Below are 23,334 nucleotides of genomic sequence, written 5' to 3'. Positions count from 1 at the left end.
ATATATATATATATATATAGATAATGTTAATATATTTGGCACACAATATAAAAACACCTTATTAAAATGGAAGTGAAAATGAAAATACAAGTTGTTAAAGTAAGGAAGAGTATGAAATAAAAAGGTATATAGTTGCAATAGACACAGTATATTTGCCAAACCATGAAAATAAGCCGAGGCTTGGTTTTGGCACCCACCTCCAATAAGCATAACACAAATGGAGAAGATCTTCTCAGAGTTTGTATTGGGGGACACATTCCCAAAACCAACACTTGTGAGGCTACTGAAGGTGAAATAAAGCGCCGTGATGTAGCGGTCCTTGACACCTGGACCGGCCGTTGGGTCTGCGGTGTTGTATGGCTTGTGGATCTGTCGTCCGAGGGAATCGAGCCAGCCAATCTTATGCAACATATATGTGCGCTCCACATTGCCTATGGCATACCAGATGCATGCGAGCCAGTGAGCAATAAGAGCAAATGTGCACATGAGGAGGAACAACACTGCGGTGCCGTATTCAGAATATCGGTCGAGCTTGCGTGCAACCCGAACAAGCCGCAAGAGTCGTGCCGTTTTGAGTAGACCAATCAGAATTGTTGTCTGCAACAAAGGGAAAAGAATGCATGTGATTGCATTTGAGGATTTTTTTGAGCAAGAGTTTACCAACTTCCATGAAATGATAAAATACAAAGGGCTGCAGCTTATTGTTTATACAACATGCAAGTTATCATTTCTAATCAAGTGCTTGATAAACAACATGATAATTTTGTATTATTTCATTTCATAAAGTCTTTTGGCCGTACAACTAACTTCTTTTAAAATATGATAGGTCTAACATCCACTAGAAATTAAAGTAGAGATTTACATTAAGGAAGAACCATCCTGGTGTTTTGCATGTTGAAAGAGATAAGGAGAAAAAAAGAAAAGAAAAAGAAGCTTCTGAGCATCTTGCAAGTTCACAAGCTAATATCCACTTTTGTTGATCTCTTTTCTGACAATAGTTCTTTCCCTTGTTCAGGACAGCTTGCACAGTGTATGTGATCATTAAATGCACAGAACATTGGGGGATATCTGAGAAAATACATAGCGCCAGACAGAAGGTTGAGCATGGAGTGACTAGATTTATTCTGGGGCTAGTTAGACTAAGCTGTGATGAGCAGCTGAAGGAGATAAGGACGTTTTTCAGCAGAATTGACAGTGACAGGGCTAGGGGTTACAGCCTGAGAGTAAAGAAGAGGAGAGTAGTAAGGCAGCAGGGGTCTTTTATTCAGACTCGGAGAGTATAGTTCATGGGTGGAAAAGTCTCCCTGGAAAGGTAATGGCAGCAGAAACAGTAGATGGGTTTAAATGTGAGTAAGAGAGGGACCTGGAAGCATTGAGTATACGGGTCATGGTTGTTATGTCTGCGAGAGGGCCTCGCCTAAAGGTGAATGTGCAGTTGGTGTTTGTACATTCCCCATCCTACAACCACCTTTGCATATCTCCCCCCTCCCAAAATAATATCAAAAATAAAAATTATGAAAAAAAATTGCATTTTATTTTCAGAAAAAGTGTTTGGCTCCTGTTTCTGTCCACCAGGCAACAATTCAGAAAATTCATCAACCGAGCAATGGATGCAAAACAAGGTGGATAAGTGGCAGGTGCCCCCTGTTGGTCAGGACTTCGCAGCAATTGTGGGTGTAGTGCAGGGGTTCATGCTCACCATTCCAGTTATGAGGCGTTGCTTTACATTTTACAGTAGTAGTTGTTTAAAAGCTATTTTATCATGGCATTACTGCCATAATTTGCTTCGCTTTTTTATTCTTTACTAGGCATGCCTACCTGTAACTTCACTGATGAGTTTAATCAGAAGATAGCATGTATGTACTTCACAAACATATTGCATATGTCTATCTGTGAGTGTCAATGAAGATGTAAAAGTAAGTGAAACACATGAAAAAGGATCTTCTAAAACACATAATTGTTGGCGTCATGGCTGTGATTGTTGTGGTTTATGTGCTCCTCCTGTGTCCTCCTAAAGGGTTCCTGCTGTCAAAGAATAATAAATGTTACCAATGGAAATGCTGCATGAAGCTACAATTCCTGCTTCTTCTTCCTCAATCATAGAAAGAGGGGCTTAACTCTCAACAGATAAACACTGACAACTGGAAGAACAATAAAAGCACAGGAAGGTATTAAAAAAAAAAAGAGTTGAAGAGTTTGTACAGATTCGACATAGACAAATAAAGCTCATTGGAATGGCTAAGAAGAGCTCAGCTCGACTGGGATGGCAAACAAATAATCATTATCAATGTCCAAGACCAGAGACACTACATGGATGGCTTTAAGAAAATGGCAGGACTGAGTTAATTGGAAAAGTGTTGGTTCTGCAAGGTAGAAACAGAAAGCACAAGCCACCTTCTATCGGGATGTAAAAAATCAGATCAGAACAGCTGCACACACCAAGGCACAACAAGGTTTGTAGAGTAATCCACTGGCACATCTGCAAAAACTTCAATATCCCAGTCCCAGAAAAACTCATGGAAACATGAACCAAAAGTGATAATTGAGTACAAGGAAAGAGAAAGATAATATGTATGGTAATTGAGTACAAGGAAATGCTCACATATGATATGATGGTCCCATCAACCGTGACTATAGAAAACAAAGCATTGTGACGAGATATAGTACTTAGGTATAAAAAATAAAAAACAGCATTGCGAATAGGGGTATCAGTTCCCAGTAATTTTGGTTTAAATAATGCAGAAATCAAGAAAATGACCAAACCCAAAGACCTCAAAAATGAATTGAAAAGATCTGAGAATCTGATGATATCTGAAATTGTACCAATGATCATTGGAGCAACAAGAACAATGAAAAAGAACCTTCGCTGGGAATATTAATACAAACAAACTGCAGTTGGAAGCTGTCCAGGGCTCAGTGATGATCCTGAAAATAGCCCTCGGGACAAAACTTTGACAACAACACAACTTCACATCTTGGTGCCCCCTTCCCCCAACACCTCTTATCGAAATGGAGGTGGACACCTGGGAAGGCTCTGTTCCACCTTCTGAAACCCACATATGGAGACAACAACATGCACGCACAAACGCACGCACGCACGCACGCACGCACGCAAACACACACACACACACACACACACACACACACACACACACACACACACACACACACACACACACACACACACACACACACACACACACACACACGGTTCTCCTTTTCAGAATCGATGTATACTCATCTTCAGATTATATTTGTCTGAATAAATCAAAGCACAAATTATGTTATGTCAAGCCACATAAGAAGTACAATCAGACCCCGACATTCACGGTTCCACTATATTTCTGGTTCATAAAATGTAACCTGCTTCTACATTTGTGGTCCTGTGCTTTTCGTATTTGTGTTTTTTTTTCAGATTTTTGTGGGCATATTCACAGGTTGTTTTTTTTTTTTTTTTGCGTTTTTGTGGTTTCTTGTGGGCGTATTCGCAGATTTTCACGTTTTCATGGTTTTTTCGTAGACGTACTCGCGATCTTTTTTCACCTTTTCGTGGTTTTTCGCGGGCATATTTGCAGGGTTTTTTCATGCCTTTTTTGCAGTTTTTTGCAGGCATATTCACGGCTTTTCATGGGATTTTTGATTTTTCCTTATGAGTCACAAACCACCAGGAACGTACCCCTCCCCCCTTTTCCTATTGAAACAATGCCCCGACATTTGTGGATTTGTTATTTGTGGCATTTTTCAGAAACGTATCCCTTCAAATGCCGGGGTCTGATAATACAATAAAAGCTTGTCGTTGATTTTAATGTGGATTTCTATTTTTACAGAATCTTGTCTACATGATACAATCACGCAAATAAAATGATGCAATGAAACAATCCAGGCATCAGCATTGCCTCACACCCTGATTGACAAGTGGCTTATTTGTTTCATCATGTCTTCTGCAAACAAGCAGAGTACCTACACAATGCATGAAAACAGAATGTTGACTAAGATATGCTAACCACTGTGGGAAGCCAGGAGAAGGTAGGAGAAGCTTCCAGTGTACTCCGATGAAGGGTTAACACCCGAAACGTCAGCTTCTCCTTGCTTTCACAGCAGTTAACATTCTTGATCATTGTTCTTTTGATCCCATCCCTTGTTATACATGTCTGCTGATGCACATTGACATTAACTTTCATGAGCAAGACTAATTCTTCATTATCCCCCATGCTTTTTGAAAAAAAAACCCAACGGTTTTGTATTGTAAACGGTTCCGTCTGTCACACTATCTCCTCCTAAATGGTTATGCAGAAATTCATCAAACTTGGTAGTTATGATCACAACATGGCAAGAAGGTGCAAGCGCCATATAATTTTGCCCCCACCCCTTGGGGTGGGGTTAAAAGGTCAAATTCTAAACAATGCAATTACGGCCACATTTATAAATTAAACTTTGTATATGCAATCGAACGCATGAAATATGTCACATTTTTTGGGATTTGACCCCCATTTCATACCCTAGGGGGAACTTAGGGTCAGGGATTGAAAATGGGGAAAACAATTACTCAAAATTTGATATTGGGTCATTCATGGTGGAACATTTTGCCACCTTTCAACTTTGCTTTAGATGGGAAGTGTGGGGATTTGCAATGGTGCACCATCGACTTCACTCTCATTCGATTTTGAGCACCGAGAAAAATTTGTTTCAATCTTAGAAATAGATGTCCACAAAAACAGAGCATTAGGTATTCTTACAGAAACCTTTAAAAAATACCATACTCACTACGACCAAAGGAAGTGCATACCGATCATAACAGAGCAGTAGTTAGGATTTAGATGTGAGCTTGTAGAATGTGTTTATTAAAAAAAAAAAAATATATATATATATATATATATACAAAATCGAGGCTCGTAGAGATGCTAGAACATAGAATGGATCAGGAGGTACCAGACCAAAAGGAACAGTAGAAAGAGAGGCAGGAAACACCAACAGTGGAGTTGAGGGGAAAAATAGAGGGAGACTTGGAGAAATAGGAGATGTGGAAAAGAATGAGGGGTAGGGTAGGACGCACAAGGGCATGGGCACATTCAGGAAGGAAAAACTGGAAACTTGGAAACAAGTGGGCTTACGGAGGGTTAATGGGATATAAATGATCTTGGTTTTGGTCTGAAAAAAATGTTGCTATCACATTATGAAATAAAACACAGCTGGCCTCCTAATGAACACTTCAGTGCAAGGATAATTTGTCTGTCTTACAGAGTTACTTCACATGTGATTCCAGGCCCATTTTATAGTTGATTCATAAAATATACTGAAGGTAATTTGAGATGAGAACTAAAATGCTGTCTCCAAAAAAGTAGTTCCATTTGCATCCCTCTAACTGATTAAAAAGAGAGGGGCATTCACAAAAATAACCTTACTTATAATACGTTTGTGGGGGTAGATGGAAGAATTTAATTGGAAATATAGCATTGTGTAGAGTTGCTTGGTCGATGGACATGTAAGAGGCATCTCCATGCAACTAAGTCGGGAACCTGTGAGCTTAAGTGTTACGTGTCACCATATGAGGGGGTGGTGTCATGTTAATTAGCTAGGGTTTAAGAATAAGCTTCCCCAGTATGTAATCGCCCCTCTGTGATTTTTCCCTATGCTTTTATATTTCAAGATCGGCAATAAAGGTGGGGAACACATTCCTAAAACCACTACAAGTGGGCAGAAAGCCTCGCCTTCCAAGGGTGACAACAGGCAAAGTCAAACCCCCGAGGCTAATGATTGATGGGCGTGACGTCAGAAGCGAGCTGAGTGGACAGAAGCCCCGCCTTTCCAGGTTTCGTGCGAGCAGGCCACGCCCCGGAGGCAGGAGGTTGTTAGGCGAGACACCTGTAGAGGAAGAGGGCATGAGAGCTTCCGACTAACTAGGATGAGAGATCGGCAGAGCACACGCACGAGGTCAGTGTGAGAAACGCATGAGCCAGAGTTGATTTTGAAAGAGAGTCAGAGGTGGGAGTTCAGGGTGAGCGCACATATGAAGCTAGACGCTGGACTTTGGCTCTTGGTTGAGTCGTGAGAAACGGATCCTGCCTCGTGTATGTCATAGCGGGTCGATGAGGACGATCGATGTACAAAGTGGCTACACTGTGGCTCTGAGCCTTGGTGTTGGGTGCCGCTCGCAGAGTGCCTGGCTTCCGTTTGTCCTGCCATGAGAGAAGTGACAGTGCCATTACGTGCATCTTCACATGCTGGTGAAAGTGCCTCCATTCCAAGTTCCACAAAGACTAGCTCTGGGCCAAGCTAAGTCCAAGCATCGTTGAAAGGAAGGGTTTTCTATTTATTTTGTTTCCCCGTTGTCTGTATTTGAGTCTGTGTGAAGAGACACCTGGACTATAGGATTTATTTACTTCGTTATTATCATTATCTGTTGAATTATTGTCCTTTGTAAATATTTGTTTATTTTCATTAAATGTATTCTTTTTAAGAAGCTGTAGCCATGTATTTGTATTGGGGTTCGAGTATAAACCCCCCTTGTGCTGTGCTCCTCCTCCCCTCTGCCATTGTGCCCCATGCTCCTCCTGCACGCGTGATCATCTCCGAGAATCAACGTGTCAGCCTCCTATTAATAAGGAACCGCTTGGCTATCCGGGGGCTGGTGGTGTTAACCGCCCCTCACCACAATTTGGGTCGGGGGGGGGATTAACCTGGATCGCCACCCCTGCAACACTTACAATGACATAGCTTTTAATAGCCAGTAATGGTTGAGTAATTTATCGACTGAAATGACTTCTGCATTTTATTTTTTGAAATTACTGGAACTGCATTTTATTTTACCATTGCTTTAATAGTCTTATAACAGTCATTATCTCCATTTGATTTAGTGTGGGTTAACTAAATGACCTGAAAAGAATGTTTAGTTCACAAAAGTCAAATCTGTTAATTTCACTATGCAATGTTCTCGACAACAAATTGCTTCTCTATTAATGCTCCTAATATCTTGTTGGTATCCTCGAGGCCATATGGAGTTAAATCGAAAGGGAAATTTTAAAGTCTGTACACCAACGTATACACAGGAAGTATTATTCACACCATCTTTACCGCTTATTAAAGATGTATACAACATAAATTATTAAAAACAAAAAAAGAATTGCACCCAGGCATCACAGTCAAGTCACAAAAGTCACAAAACACGAGGCTAGAAGGATCGAACTGTACGAAGACCAAATACAAAACTGTATTGTTGGTTCATTTTTCCACCCAAGCTTCATGTATTACTGACTCGATCCCAGGATTTTAACCGATCACCTAATTGTGATGTCAGACCTATCATACACTTTGAAGCATAAAGCCGCTAACATCAAACAATCCTGCAGGTAATTAGTGATATTTCAATTGCTTCCATTTACATTATATTTCTCATCAATAAACATGTGACACAACTGTAACAAACATAACGATATATAATAATGACTCTCTTTTGAAATTCAACAAAAAAATCTAAATGATACTTTTTCAAAAAAAATGAAATACATCACAAGGTAGTTTGATATTTCGAATGGAATTTCAAAGACAGTACAAGCAATGAGAAAGTGAACTTTGGAGTACACCACCATTTCGTTTCAGCAGTTTACTTTAGCCTGAACTTGGTATTGGATGTCAGGTGCTCACCTGAAAGTCAACACCACAAAGGTTATCAACAATCTGTTTTCACACAGAATCCCATATCAAAAGCAGTGAAAAATGTGCAATATGTATCAGTCAAAATGCATGCTCTATATTATGTGAAAATAATGTGCAAGTTCCTGTTCTGAGCAATTTCCATGGTATACATTAGTTTTTCATGTTGGCCCAGGAACATTGCAATATAAATTTTTATGTCAGTTTTGCCTTTTAGAAAGGCTCAGTAGCCAGTGTCATATTTATCACACATGTTGCCAGAGTTGTGTTTTAAATTGAATGGTCAAATCTCCCCTCACTGAACTACGTGACAATCCCGGTCCTCCACAATGCATATTTATAGTTTGTAAGTTTCTCATTAACTTGTGGTCAACAGAAATTTAAAACAATATATCCATTATTAACCCGCTCACACAAAGTGAAAGGCAGGGTTAAGCAATTGCAGTTCACTTCTCCTTGTCTGTCCGTCTACAAACGTAGGTTTTATGATCGAAGAACAACTTAATTCCAATTTAATGTTACATTTTGAACATGAATCAAAACATCAGAGACGAGAGAGACGAGAGAGACGAGAGAGACGAGAGAGACGAGAGAGACGAGAGAGACGGAGAGAGACGGAGAGAGACGGAGAGAGACGGAGAGAGACGGAGAGAGACGGAGAGAGACGAGAGAGACGAGAGAGAGAGAGAGAGAGAGAGAGAGAGAGAGAGAGAGAGAGAGGGAGAGAGAGAGAGAGAGAGAGAGAGAGAGAGAGAGAGAGAGAGAGAGAGAGAGAGAGAGAGAGAGAGAGAGAGACACAGACAGACACAGATAGACAGAGACAGAGAGACAGAGACAGAGGCAGAGAGATAATTTTTTTCCTCTGTCTGTTTTCTGGTAGTCAAGCAAAATGGGAAATCATTTCAAACAGTAAATGTCCTCTTTTTAAGGACGCAAAGAACAGGTACGAATACGAATGTAACGTGTCAAATAAGGTGGTGTAAAAGAAGCTGCATCAACAGCAGTAAACTTCTGGAATTTTTTTTCTGGGACCTTTAAAATCATTATTTTATTTCATTTGAATTATAAACTTGAACACTGGAGAATTATATAGGAGAGGAGAGGGAACCATGTGGCCATAAACAATGCAGCACACAAAGGGTTAACCAAACGTGTTAAAAATGCTATTCGATATATTGACTAATGAGTTATGATTAGGAGGTTCCAAGTAAGACAACATACATACATACATACATACATACATACATAAACACACAGCATTTCTCAAACAAAGACCATTTCTCAAAGTTTTATTTACTTTTTTCGTTTCCATTGTCGCCTGACATGTGACGTCACATTCACTGCAATTTGCATCCCCACAATAAAGAGCAGTATTGCCTGGTTTATAGAGACCAAGTAATGATAAATGGTGATGAATGCAATATAATGATCTAGACAAATCTTGACAATCAAACTGAGAAATGTCCATTCATTCACAAGTATCAAACTGCATCATGGTTTTCCATTTCATTCATTTTATTTATTTATTGAGGTTTGATTTTGGAACCGTAATTTGTGAACATCCTGTATCCAAACAAATGCAATCCAAATCAAATCGTACCATTTGAAATTCTCAAAAGTACCAATAAATATCACAGTAAGAAGTCAAAAAGTGAATTGTAAAGAAAATAGGCCTACCGATTTATTTGGGGTGACGACAAATAGTAGACAAGCGGAAGTGAAGATGTGTACATATGAGTATTTAAGGAATTGGTCGGTTGAGTAAAGCTCATGACATCACCCAGCCAATAGAGTCAGACCACAGCGGTACCAAGCATATCGGATAAAGGTCGCTACAGATCTGTCACTCTGTGTGTGAATCCATGCTAGTGGAATGGAAGCTAAACATTGCGTTTTTGAAATTGTTCCTACTTTCCATCCAATATGGGTCTGGTCAAAGAGATTTTGAATGAGAAGATGATTGTCTAAAACCTTACAACATTATTGCAGGCTGAAAGAAAGAAAACAAGTCAAACCCGCAAAATACGGGTCAATTGGCATGCAAGAGGAAGTAAGAGTGGGGGAGGCAGGGTTCAAGATTCAGACCATTGCAAACTTAAAATGTAAAAACATTTTGATGTTTATGATGTAACTAGTATAAAAGCCCATCAAAAATGATGGGTTGGAATTAGTTTCTTGAAAATATTCAAAGAAACTGGAAGATATGATGTTTTCATAGTAAGGAGCATTATTTAAAAACACTACATGCACAAATATTGTCATATTTTATATATCTTCTGGGACGTTTCATTTCAATGGTACAGCCTCATGAGCCTGCCAGTCTGAAGCCTTGGCTTCATGTCAGGTATACAGTAAGTTGGCGACTTACGACCGCGATCGGTTACGACCGACCAGTCGTAAGTCGGCCAACCTTTATTTTTACCTTTATTTATATTGTATAGGCCTATACAAAAATTACCGTATGTATATTATACTGTAGAATGATATAATAATCATCTGTAAGTCATATTTTATTAACAATTTCTTTGTTCTTTATTGTTATAACCATGGTAATAAAAACCATTTTTATTGTTACTGTATAACGTTTTTACGTCCGTCAGGTTTAAGTCAAACACTGCATACTACAGTACAAATGGTTTAATATTTGCAAAAACATACAGAAATACAAATAATACAAAACATTTTACAGTTGTTACAAAACATACTTAATTAAGAAAATACAAAATACGTTATTGGTCACTCGTGCTTGGCTGTACATCATCGATGTTATCGTCGATGTTATCAATTGGGGCAGCGCTCGGGGTAGCCGGAGGAGTTGTTTTTTTTCGTAAACATGGTGAGCCTTGTCTGAATTGTTTGTTTCTTTTTCTCCTCGTAATGGCATGTCTTTCCTTGTTTCTTTCCTTTCTTTTCCCTGTAAAAGGTGAGATCAATTGCCTTTCTTTCCTTGTTTCTTTCCTTTCTTTTCCTTGTTAAAGGTGAGATCAATGGCCTTTCTTCCCTTCTTGGCAGGTTGAGGAGTAGACAAAGATAATTTCCTCTTGGTAGACATCATGGGGGTTTGAAGTAAAAATTTTAAGACAAACGGATACGAATAAACTGCGCCATACCGAGACCACGCTAACACGCTCGCACTGGCGGGCGCTGGGGCGGAAACTGTCGTATGCCCAGCTGGGCAACAAACGCGCTGCCAGACACGGAGCAGTAGTGGCCAGACATACAGTACATATCGCGGTCGCGGGGTGGTCATAAAGTCGATCAGTCGTAAGTCGCATAGGTCGTAAGTCGACGACTTACTGTATCTCCTTTATTTATTAGACATCCTATGGATGTAAATGAACACTCATTTTACTCTGCGCACATTGCACATCATGTGCAGCAAATTACATCTCCCTGCGCCTTGTAAAAAAATGTTTTTGAGGTTTTTTAAATCCTGAAAAATAGACCACAGTTGAACATACAGTCATGTTAAAAGATTGGCCTTTAAAACCCTTCTTAAATCATTCTTATGAAGGGGGACAGACAAATACACATTGTGTTTAAAATAGGTTGATATCATAATAACAATTGTAAAATGTTACAAAAATAGTTTTTTGATAATATTTTAATGATGTTTTGATTTTATGATGTTTTAACAACATTATTGTGTTCGCTGGGTAAACACCTCAACTTGACTTGATGATTATCACCATTCATCTTCTTCTCTTTTCTTCCCTTCCCTTTACAAGGGGTGAGGTCCAATAGTACTCAACTTCTGCCCTGCCTTTTCCAGAATACTCCACATCCCCCAATCCTCAGCCAACTCTCTCCACTCTCCAACCACTCCCACCTTCTTGATATCCCTCCTCCACTTCCCCTGTCCTCAGCCAACTCTCTCCACTCTCCAACCACTCCCACCTTCTTGATATCCCTCCTCACACAATTTTCCCATCTCAACCACAATCTTTCTCTTTTCCTCCGACCTTGCTCCCTCAAGCTATCCACTCTCTTTGCCATTCTCTCTTCCTCCATCACACCACGTGTCCAGCCCACTTCAGCCAGCATTTTACCAATCTCTCCGTCAAGCTCATATGCACACCAATCTCCTCACTCAGTTCATCCATCCTCCTTCTATCCACCCTCTTCACTTCCACAATCACCATACAAATGCTTTTTGATGAAATGTGATTTAAAAATATATATATTTTATTGTAGTTATGTGAAATTGTATCATTAAAAATGAATTATTGAAACATACAATCGAAAGCAGCACTTATTGAACATTCAAGGGCTAATGAAAATACTACCAGACAGATTTAATCAAAGTAAAGTCAAATACTCCATTATAAAGTGATGATTTTTTAACGTTCTTATCAGAGAGTAATCTCGTACTGTCTTTGTAGGGATGGCATTAAAGAAATGGCTGCCTCATCTGCTTCATACAAAACTAAAGTTAAGAGTATCTTCTCTAAAATGTCACTTAGGTTAAATTTGAGAACCTACTTGGTCTGTTCAACTGATTGTCAAGGCTGGGATCATTTTTCAGTTCTCTAGACCATGAAACAAACAAAAAAAAGCAAAAAAAACGAGATTGATCAAACCTGGGAATTCATCTTCTCATTAATAATAATAATAATAATAATAATAATAATAATATTGCTCAGGGGGCATATTTCTGAGCTGCCCCTATCAATGGTAATGGTTCTGGTACCATCCGACAGAGTTTCACCTCATGCATCATCCTTTAGCACTGTCATTTTAATAGCTTGAAAGGATTCCACGAAACGTACTCAAAACTATATTCCTTTGTAAAAGAAAAGGCAGGGATCCGAGGGGTGGGCAGGACTGCACGACTGTCAAACAGACTGATGAGGCGGGGCCACTATATGTTTGCCTCAGTGTCATATATATGGACATCAAATAATATCAGCACTCAGCAGAAATATCATGCCTTGGGAAATCCCTTGTTTTTCAGTGTTATATTTAGGAAAATAAAATAATAGCGAGGCACCAGTGCTTCACACGGGACACACATGATCACAAATACACTTCACACGGGACACCTCCAGTCACAATATCAAGGTAAAAGTGAACCATGTGATCAAGAACCTTCTCGGGTCATGGTTTTCGCAATGGCAGATTTGCTACGTCTGCGCATCAGGTGGGTATCTGGCATCGGAGAGATCAATTACAGGGGATTATCCACTTTAACTCTGAATTGAATAAATATTTGAACTGACACTTCGTGTTCCTTTCATCTTTATTTTGGCATACTGCATCGAGTAAAGTGGTGAATGTTCAATTAATCAGTGGCATCACTGTTTTCGCTGAAGTGGTCAACTATTTATTTCACTCATGTGCACATACAATATCATCACTGGCTCACAACACGGAGCTGTGCATTCTGCAATTGTTGCACACATATCTCATATTGAGCCATTCATACTTTCCACTGGTGTGTCCAGTGTTGAAGCCTACATAAGAGCTTCTCGTATGGACAGTGCAGGTACATGGGGTACAGGAAACGAAAATCTTACTCTAGCATATTTGCTGAACACCCCAGTGTGTGTACAACAGCGAGATTATAGATTGGGTAAGGTACTCCCCTATGCATGTTGATGATAATTTGCCTGATGATATCACACAGATGGATATGTACATCAGACTTCAGTATGTTCACTTTGATGATGTTCTCTGTACTGTTAATCCACAGTAATTATTTTGAACATTTCGAAGTGCAGGTTATTGTGTGCCCTGAAGCTGGATGAATACATTATTCTTTGAGAAATGAGCAATAAGACAGAGCTGCAAGATACAGATAGGGTTAAGTAAGACATGCAGGAAGGCGGGCAGTATTTGATATTGCTGACGAAGATCTCTTGGCACTTTTGCTCCAAGATTGGGTATCCTCTGAGTACCATACTATTCTGTTATTCCACATTATAAAAAAAAATACATAAACGAGTGAAAAAAAATTATGCTGAATAAAAATGCAATGTAGGGATGACAAACGACAATCTAAAAAATATTTTAGACAAGATAGGGATGATGTTGGTTTAGAGAGTAGCTAACAGTATTGCAATCACGTAATCCCGACATCACTGCCTCCTTTACACTTCATCAATCATTGCTTCAAGCTTCTACAAAAACACTCCACTGGTTACAACAGTACTTGATTACTCTTGTAGTGTTGCCACATACTGAGACGCTACAAATTAGCAGCCCGACGACAATGTTAATACCAATATATAAACATCAACATCTTACAAACTGCATGCATATCTTTAATAACAGCATTGTATGAATTTGTGATGGGTTAGTCTCACTTAATAAAAAAAAGAAAGAAAGACAACTGAAGTTGCAAGAGCTCCTGGAAATTGCATAGGAGCTTCTTACACTGATCTGCTGAAATGACAAACAGGAGCTTGTTATACTTTTAGCGAGACAATAGTCTGGAGTCAGTGATGTAGGGATTGTTATGTGACAGCAATACTGTTAGCTACTTTATCAACCAACATCATCCCTATCTTGCTTAAAACTGTTTTTAGACTGGAGTTTATCATCCCGACATTGCTTTCTGTATTTAGCATAAATATTTTCATTCATTTGTGATATCCTGGTGTTGGCGCAGTGATAGGGCAGCGGCTTGGGATCCAAAAGGTCCTGAGTTCAAGCCCCGTTGGGCCACTGAATTAATACACCAGGGGGTTAACTCAGCCTGCCATCCTTCCGAGATCAGCGAAATGAGTACCAGTATACTGGGCCGGTGTATACCCTGGTTAAAATAGGTGTACCATATCCCTGTGTCGTAAGAGGCGACCAGGGTTGCGTCAGGAAGGGCATCCGGCGTAAAACATGTGCCAAATCACTATGGGGATCATACGGATGATCCGCTGTGGCAACCCCGAACGGGACCAGCCGAAAGAAGAAGAAGAAGATTTTCTTTCATTTGTGATATTCCAAATTAGCATCATAAATGTTAAAATGTTTTGAAATACATTGCAGTAAATTCTGTTATCAAGATATTTACGAGATCTATCCCAGGCCGGGCTCAACGAAGCAACGAGGAACAGCCAAAACAGATAGGATATTATTTTACATTAAAAGGATGTGATTCCAAGGGGGTCTGATAGAGATGGTTAAGATAATGAAGGGAATGAACAACATAAGTGCAGCTGTGTTTTTCAGGAGAAAAGACAGTGATACAATCAGGGGCCACAGTTTCAGAGTGAAAAAGCGGAGAATTGATGAAGATGGTAGTAAGGCAGGGTTTTTTTTTCACTCATTGAGTAGATAATGCATGGGATGGTCTCCCTGGAAAGGCAGTGATAGCAAAAACAGGAGACAGTTTTAAAATTAAGTTATCTTGAAGTAGTGAGGATAAGGGCCAGGGTGCTTAGACATTGGAACGATTACACAGGTTTGATGAGCCGAATGGCCTCCTGCTGCATTGAAGCTCCTTGCAGAATAATTGTCCAGAAATGTTGCATAAACTGGATCAACTTTCAACTTGACATTTTCTGCGGCCTGTGTAAAAATGTCTTGTGCATGTCTCAAAGCATTTCACCATGGAAGCATAATTTATGAAGAGTGATCAATAAAACTTTTGCCTGACATATAAAGTACAGTAATATTGGAATCCACCATTAAGAATATATATATATATATATATATATATATATATATATATATATATATATATATATATATATATATATATATATATACATACATACATATATACACATACATATATATATATTTATATATATATATATATATATATTGTTGCGAATTTGCGCCCGCCGGCGTGCGATCGGCCACGTAACTCGAATCGCGGCACGTCGCCCATCGGACTGACAATTCAGTCGTGACCCTCCGGGAACTATCGCCCGGAGCCAGTCATGGCTGGAGGTTTAACCTCACCACGATCGTGCCAATTGCCCACCCGCGCAGGATAGGGTTGCTCGCCAAATTCGACCTAGCTAAGTACCTGCGCGAGTGGTCGACCGGGCGATCGTACCACGCCACAGGCCGACTCCGGACACGAACCGCTTAAGTGGTTCGTTCCGTATTACAGGGAAAACCGAGTGGAGTTATCGTCGGCCTTGATGGTTCCGATTAATTACCGGTCGTTTTAAACCCACTACGAATCTCTTACGCGATGAAGGATGGAGAGTCAATAAAAAGGAAGGAGACGAAGCAGAGCGGGAACAGTTCAACAAGCAAGCATTTTATTCACACACACACAGACGCACGTATTTACAGCCATACAATTATGCAACAAAAGCAAATGCAGAGTTAAAACCAACTCTACGCGTACACACGGCAACACTTACACAGTTCTACTTGAAAGACGGCATCACCACAAGCATTTACGCAAAAAAGCAAAGGAAGAAAGGAAAACCCTCACAGGCAAGGAGGCAGACAGGCCCGTAGACCAAATGAACGTGGATCCCGGAAGATCGGCCAGGTCCACGAGACCGGGGAGGTCTTACCCACGTCCGCGTGACGCGATGGCGGGCAAGCCGCAATGTTTGCGCAGCTGCGCCCCGACTCCGTGCCCTGGCGTGGTCGGCGAGTCCTCTCTGGCGTGCTCCGCGCGAGCGGTCCCATTGGCACCACATTTAGGGTGGGGGGGGGAACGGGGGCCCCCCTCGGCACGATCTCAGCGCGAATGGGGGGGGGGGAAATCGTTGATGCTCAGGGAGAGGGGTATGGCTGGTCGGCTTGGATCTCGCGACGAGTCGAGTGACCCCCACACCGCGAACTCGTCGCCGTCCGCCGTCTTCCCTGCAACTCCTACGCAACTTCTCTCCAAGCTCGAATCACCCTTTCTCAGTTCCACTCAGCTCTGCCCCGCTCTTCTCCCAACTCACGCTTTGCTCTACCAGTTACACACTCTCCTTGCGAGTCGCCTTGCGCTCGTCTCTTTATAGGTCTCAGGAGGAGCCGATATGCAAATATGCGGATCAAAACGCGATTGGAGGCGGAGCCACGCCACCCTCTGTTCAGCCATTGGTTGGGCAAAAAGGGGCGTGAACCTCCCTTGATCCGCATATCTGCATAAACGGACTTCACACACACGCACTTGGAGGCGGGGCCAAGCCGCCTCGCGTTCGCCCATTGGTCGGAGGGGGAGTGGGCGTGAAGCATTCTGGATCCGAATTTTCCCCTCAGAAAGGCCGCCATTCGCGCTTGCGGCTCGGTGCGTTTGGCACCAATCGCCGAACGGGCCCGAGACAGCCCGACGTTCAGTGTTCACAGGTGGTGCAGTTGTTGGTTGTGAAGGAGAGAGGCGAAGGTGGTGGAGGTTTTTCGGTGGTGGTTTGATGGTTATGGTGTCGTTTGGGAATGGCGGTGAAGCGATGTTTGCGGAATGAAGTTGTGAAGGTAAGGGTCGTGGCTGTTTGCGTTGTTGGCGGCATAATGGTTGAAAATAATAATAGAGAAAGAAAAAATGGCTAACTGAAGCATCGCAGCCTGAATGGATCACATAAATTCCCTCTAAACAACGGGTTTTGGGCTAACGACACATGGACTTACCGAGAAATCTCACCTGAGGACTCTTTATGGTGTAATGCGAACTTCCTTAACCGTAACAATATATATATATATATATATATATATATATATATATATATATATATATATATATATATATACATATATATATATATATATATATATATATATATATATATGTATATATACATACATACATACATATATATATATATATATATATATATATATATATATATATATATATATACATACATACATACATATATATATATATATATATATATATATATATATATATATATATATATATATATACATACATATATATATATACATACATACATACATATATATATATATATATATATATATATATATATATATATATATATATACATACATACATATATATATATATATATATATATATGTATATATATATATATATATATATATATATATATATATATATATATATATATATATATATGTATATTGTTGCGGTTGAGGAAATTCGCAAACCACCATTCAGGTCCCGAAGGTGACATATCTCTGTAAGTGCATGTGTAGTTAGCCCAAAACCCGTTGTTTAGAGGGAATAAATGCGATTCATTCGGGCTGCGACCCTTTGAGATAGTCGTTTTTCTGTTCTATCTTTATTTTGAACCAACCACGTCTCAACCGCCATCACACAACAACCACCAACCACAACACCGTTTCACAACAACAACAACAACGCCAACAGCCACGATCTTTACCTTCACAACTCGCTCCCGCAAACATCGCATCACCGCCATTCCAAACTGCACCATGGCCATAAACCACCACTTTAAACCCTCCACCACCTTCACCTCTCCTTCTGCGGCCATTCCCGCACCACTTGTGAACGCCGAGCGTCAGGCTGTCCTGGCCTCGTACGGGACGTGCGCCGAACCGCGAGTGCAAAGTGCGGCCTTTCCGAGGAGAATTCGGATCAGGAATGATACACGCCCACTTCTGATCCTTCCAATCAGCAAGCGTGGGGCGGTTTGGCCCCGCCTCCAGGCGCGTCGGTGTAGAATTGCGATATGCAAATTCTAGGATCAGGGGAGACTCACGCCCCTTTTCCTCCGTCCAATGGGCGAACGTGGCTCCACCCCCGAGGTCGTTCTGATCCAGAAATTTGCATATGGGTTCTCCTGCCGGCCTATAAAGCACCGAGCGCGGGGCGAATTTAGTCAGTCAAGTCGGGTCTGGAGGGAAGAGTCAGTCTGGAGAGGTCGGAGAGCCGAGTGGAGCTCGGAGTCTGTCGGGGTTCGCAGTCTGTCGGAGAGGAGCAGTCTGTTGGGGTTCGGAGTCTGTCGGGGAGCAGCAGAGAGAGGAAGCCTGGAGCGCGGTCGAGTCGGTTTGAGCACAGAGTCGGCCTTGGAGGAGCGGGGAGTGAGTCGGGAGGCGAGGGCGTACAGGTGGTTTGCTGCAGTCGGCTGAGGAGAATTGGGGAAGAGACCGAATAGCTCGGGTCCGAGGCAAGGAAGACGGCGGTCGGCGACGAGCTCGCAGTGGAATCGCTTGTCGCGGGACCCAAGCAAGCCAGCTGTCCTCTTTCCCCAGAGCATCAACAATTCCCCCCCCCCCTTTTTCCCCCCCGCGCTGAGATAGTGCAAAAAGGGGGCCCCGTTCCCACCCCACTCCAAGCAGTGCCAACGAAACCCGTGAAGGAGCGCGGAGTCGGGGCGCCGCCGCGCCGCCACATTTGCGGCTCATCACAAAGACATGGGTAGGATCCACCCGGTCTCGCGGACCTGACCGCTCTTTCAGGTCGCGCGCAAATATTGGCCCACAGGCCCCGTCTGTACCCTTGTCTTTGAGGATGGCCCCTTTCTTTTGCTTTTGAGTAAATGTGTTGTCGGCGCCATCTGGAATGTAAAACTGTATAAGTGTTGCCGTGTGCTCGCGTAGTCGGTAGTAGATCTGCATTGTTGTGTTTCATTTGTGGCATTTGATATATGTGCATTCTGTTTAATTGTATATGTGTGCTCTCCGCGTGCCGCGGAATAAATGTGCATTATGTTGAACTGTGTTCCCGTTTCGCTTCGTCTTTTCTTTAATTGAATCTCCATCTTGCTTCACGTAAAAGGGTTGGTAGTGGGTTTAATACGCCCGATAATTAATCGGAACCGTCGAGGCCGACGATAACACCGCTCGGTTATCCCGATAGTACGGAACTGGTCGCTTAAGTGGCCCGTGTCCGGAGTCGACCTGCGGCGAGGTGTGATCGCCCGGTCTACCCTCCGCGTGGGTACTTAGGTAGGTCGAGTTTGGCGAACAACCCTATCCCACGCGGATGGCCGATTGGCACGATCGTGGTGAGGCCGAAAGGCCCACCCGTGACTAGCTCCCGGCGTCAGTCCGAGAGGATCACGACAGAATTGTCCGTCCGGTGGGCGACGTGCCGCGATTCGAGTTACGTGGCCGTTCGCACGCCAGGTCAGGTCAGGTATGGGAGCATGTGCAAGAACAGCGCATCGCTGCGTCCACTTTCTGCCGGTACTCCAGGGGCCTCCGTCTGGCCATCCCCCAGGCAGATGCCAGGCCCATCCCCATCTCCTTGAGATGATGGTCAACCTGATGCAACCACGAGGAAAGTGGTCGGCCCACTGGACTCCTCCACTCATGAGACTCCCTCGCTGAGAGAATCTGGTGAGCAGGATCAGCGTCAGGAAAACGAGCCACATGTCCATACAGCCGCAACTGACGCTCACGGACTATGCAGGTAACAAATCTCATCCGAGTCTCTCTCAGCAACCGCTCGTTGGACACAAAATCCGACCAGCGATAGCCAAGGATTCTCCGAAGAGACCTGGTACCAAAGGAATTAAGTCTCTGTCTCAGATCCTTGGTCAGAGTCCAAGTCTCGCATCCATAGAGCAAGACTGGAAGTACCAAGGACCTGAAGACTCGGACTTTCGTCCTCCCGCACAGGTACCGGCAGCGCCACACCCCATGATCCAGTGAATCCATGACTCCCCAGGCCCGACCCAGACGTCTATTGACCTCTGACTCACAGCCAGCAGAGACATGAATATCACTGCCAAGGGAAGTGAATCTCTCCATGACCTCAACATCCTCACCACAAACAGACACAGACAGGACAGCAGCATCCAAGATGTCACCGAAAGCCTGGATCTTAGTTTTGACCCAAGAAACCCGTAATCCCAGCGGCTCCAACTCCTCATTCAGCACCTCGAGGGCCCCCAAAAGGATGTCTAAAGTCTCCGCAAAGATGACTGCATCATCTGCAAAATCAAGGTCTGAGATCTTGACATTCCCAAACGATGCACTGCAACTTGATCTTCCGACATCCTCACTAAAATCCAGTCCATACAAGTGCTGAAAAGTGTGGGGGCCAGTACACATCCCTGAGGAACTCCAGTAACAACTGGAAATAAGTCAGAGATGGTACCACCACACTTCACAGCACTCTCAGTACCAGAGTAGAGTTCAGACATCAGATCGATCAGTTTTGGTGGCACCCCACGAAGACCAAGAATCCTCCAGAGGACATCCCGATTCACTGAATCGAACGCTTTACAGAGATCAACATAGGCTGCAAGCAGCCCCTGCCGAAACTCTCGTCTGCGTTCGGTGAGGACACGAAGGGCAAGGATACGGTCAATCGTTGACCTCTTTGGTGTAAAGCCTGACTGCTCTGGACGCTGGTGCTCAAGCAGATGGTGGCGAACCCTATCAAGAATTATCCGAGCAAAGACCTTGCCCGGCACTGAGAGCAGCGTCACCCCTCGGTAGTTGTTGCAGTCTTGGCGATCACCCTTCCCTTTCCAGAGAGGGACAACAAGGCCCCTCTTCCAGTCAGTTGGGATGATGTCTGTGTTTCAGGCAGAGCACAAAACTGCATGCAACGACACGAGTGCAGCATTTCCACCAGCTTTGAGAAGTTCAGCATGGATGCCACAGATCCCTGGAGCTTTGCCCCGTTTCAACTGGTTCACCGCAGCCCGTGTTTCCACAAGCGAAGGTGGACCACAGTTGATTCGAGGGTCAGCAACAGGGATTGTAACACCCTTGACGTCCAACTCGACAGCTGGGGGATCAGCCTGGTACAACCGCTCAAAGTAACCGGCCCAGCGGGCCTTCACTTCAGACTCCTCTGTCAAGAACCTACCACTCTCTGCTCGAACTGCAGTGCTCCGAGGGATGGGCTTGGATGAAGGTAATGCGCGAATTCCCCTGTAAGCAGGACGAGAATCACCTGTCCACAGGTGATGCTCTACCCCCTCACAGATTCCTCGCACAAGGCCTCCTTGTCCACCCTCTGTGCACGTACAGTTTTACGCCTCAGCTCCCTGAAGAGCTCAGCTCTGCCATTCAGCCTGGCCCTGCGACTCTGGTCAATGGTATCCAGTGTCCCTTGAGAAACAAAATTCTTCTTTGCCCTGCGTTGAGCTCCAAGACATCCACCGGCAACATCAAGGATGGTGGTCTTGAAGGCGCTCCACAACTCTTCAGGACCCCCCAAAGCACCCAGTCCCCCCAAATGTCCACTCAGCCTGTTCGCAAACTCCTCAGCTACTCTCTCATCCCTGAGCTTGCCAACATCCAGCCTAGGCTGGGATGGTACCATTCTCCAGGATTTAAGGTGCAGCTTTAGAGTTGCTACAACAAGCCTGTGGTCAGTATTGAGGAACTGAGCACTCCGGTAGACCCTGCAGTTCTGGATCATCCTCCAACGACCGTCAATGAGGACATGGTCAATCTCCTTTGCCACACCGCCAGCGTTGGAATACCAAGTCCAGCGATGAGCTTGTGGGCACTGAAACCATGAACCAGCCACCCTAAGTCCATGACTTCTTGCAAAGTCAAGGAACTTAGTGCTATTCTGGTTCATAGTTCCTGACCCATGGGGACCACCACACACCTCATAACCATCCCTATCAGTTCCAGTCGATGCATTGAAATCCCCCAAGACTAGAAGTGTATCTCGTCTGGGGCACTGATCAACCACAGACTTGAGTGTGGCGTAGAATGCATCCTTCACGGTGAGATCACTCGCCTCAGTCGGAGCATAAACAGAGACCAGGGAAATGACACCTAAGGAGTGACGAATCCTTAATCTCATAATACGCTCGTTGACCGGTGTTACCTCAATTATTATTGGGGTCAGCTTATTGGACACAGCTACAGCAACTCCTTGGGTATGGTAACCATCAGAGCGACCAGACCAATAGTAGGTGTAACCACCCACTATTATCTCGCCGCAATCCGGTCTCCGAATCTCAGAGAGAGCTGCAATCCCGATGTCCAAACGCTTGAGCTCAGATGATAACAGAGACAGGTGATCATCCTCTCTTAGGGATAGGACATTCCAGGCACCCACCCGAAGGGACCCCCTCAGGTTAACCCAAGGAGACCGCCTTCTGGTGGACGACACCTCAGCACCACTCCGACACACTCTCCCGCAATCTGACCCAGGGATGTTACCCCGTGGTTTCCCTCCTATCATCAAAGATTGGGGTCCCGAAGGCTTTGCCCCAATCCCGTCATCTGGTGAGCTGCCCTGCGAAGGGAAGCTGCACAGGAGGTACTCCCACGGAGTGGGTTTTCAGATTTTTTTTCGTTTTTGCGTTTTGCGGAATGAAGGGTTTTACGGTGGCTGGAGTGCAAATCCTGCCACCAACCTCCTAATAAGAAGTAACCCAACTGCAGGAGGATGTCCGCAGACACAGTTGGGCACTAGATATGGATGGCCGTTGGCTCACAAGGAGCTCCTCTGCCCTTTGACAGGTTTTGTTTTTAATCCTGCTGGGTGTCCATATCCAAACACCCTCCTCACCAGAAAACCTGGTGGGGGAGACGGTTTAGTCGCCGACCATGGAACAGGTTAGTTCAGGTTGACATGGCACCTGTAGCACGTCACAGATCGAACCTGACCTGACAATATATATATATATATATATATATATATATATATATATATATATATATATATATATATATATATATATATATGCACACACACGAGTAAAGGTGCCCGTCTTCGACGGGTGACATTGGCAACATATGGTAAAAGACAGATAGCATGAATGTATTTTAAACAATATATTATATCATTTTTATCCATTGATTATCATTCAGGTTTTCCCCTTCGACTGTCCTGCAGTTGATCCACTTCGATGACAT

The 23,334-nt window shown here is 43.2% G+C and overlaps 1 protein-coding gene across 4 annotated transcripts in view; it reads right to left on the bottom strand.

Moving 5' to 3' along the window:
- Positions 1-23,334, bottom strand: part of KCNH6 (potassium voltage-gated channel subfamily H member 6) — a 556,858-nt gene that overhangs the window by 118,499 nt on the left and 415,025 nt on the right. For all 4 annotated transcript variants that reach the window (XM_085874776.1, XM_085874773.1, XM_085874777.1 and 1 more), the window contains exon 9: positions 198-597. In XM_085874776.1, the coding sequence (XP_085730902.1) occupies positions 198-597 (400 nt within the window). The remainder of the gene's footprint in view (positions 1-197; positions 598-23,334) is intronic.

Source organism: Eptatretus burgeri, chromosome 3 (assembly GCF_056783735.1).
Source record: "Eptatretus burgeri isolate ZD-2024b chromosome 3, Ebu_testis_v1, whole genome shotgun sequence".
Taxonomy (NCBI): Eukaryota; Metazoa; Chordata; class Myxini; order Myxiniformes; family Myxinidae; genus Eptatretus; species Eptatretus burgeri.
The sequence above is the reverse complement of the archived record's forward strand: the minus strand, read 5'-3'. Positions and strand labels throughout refer to the sequence as shown.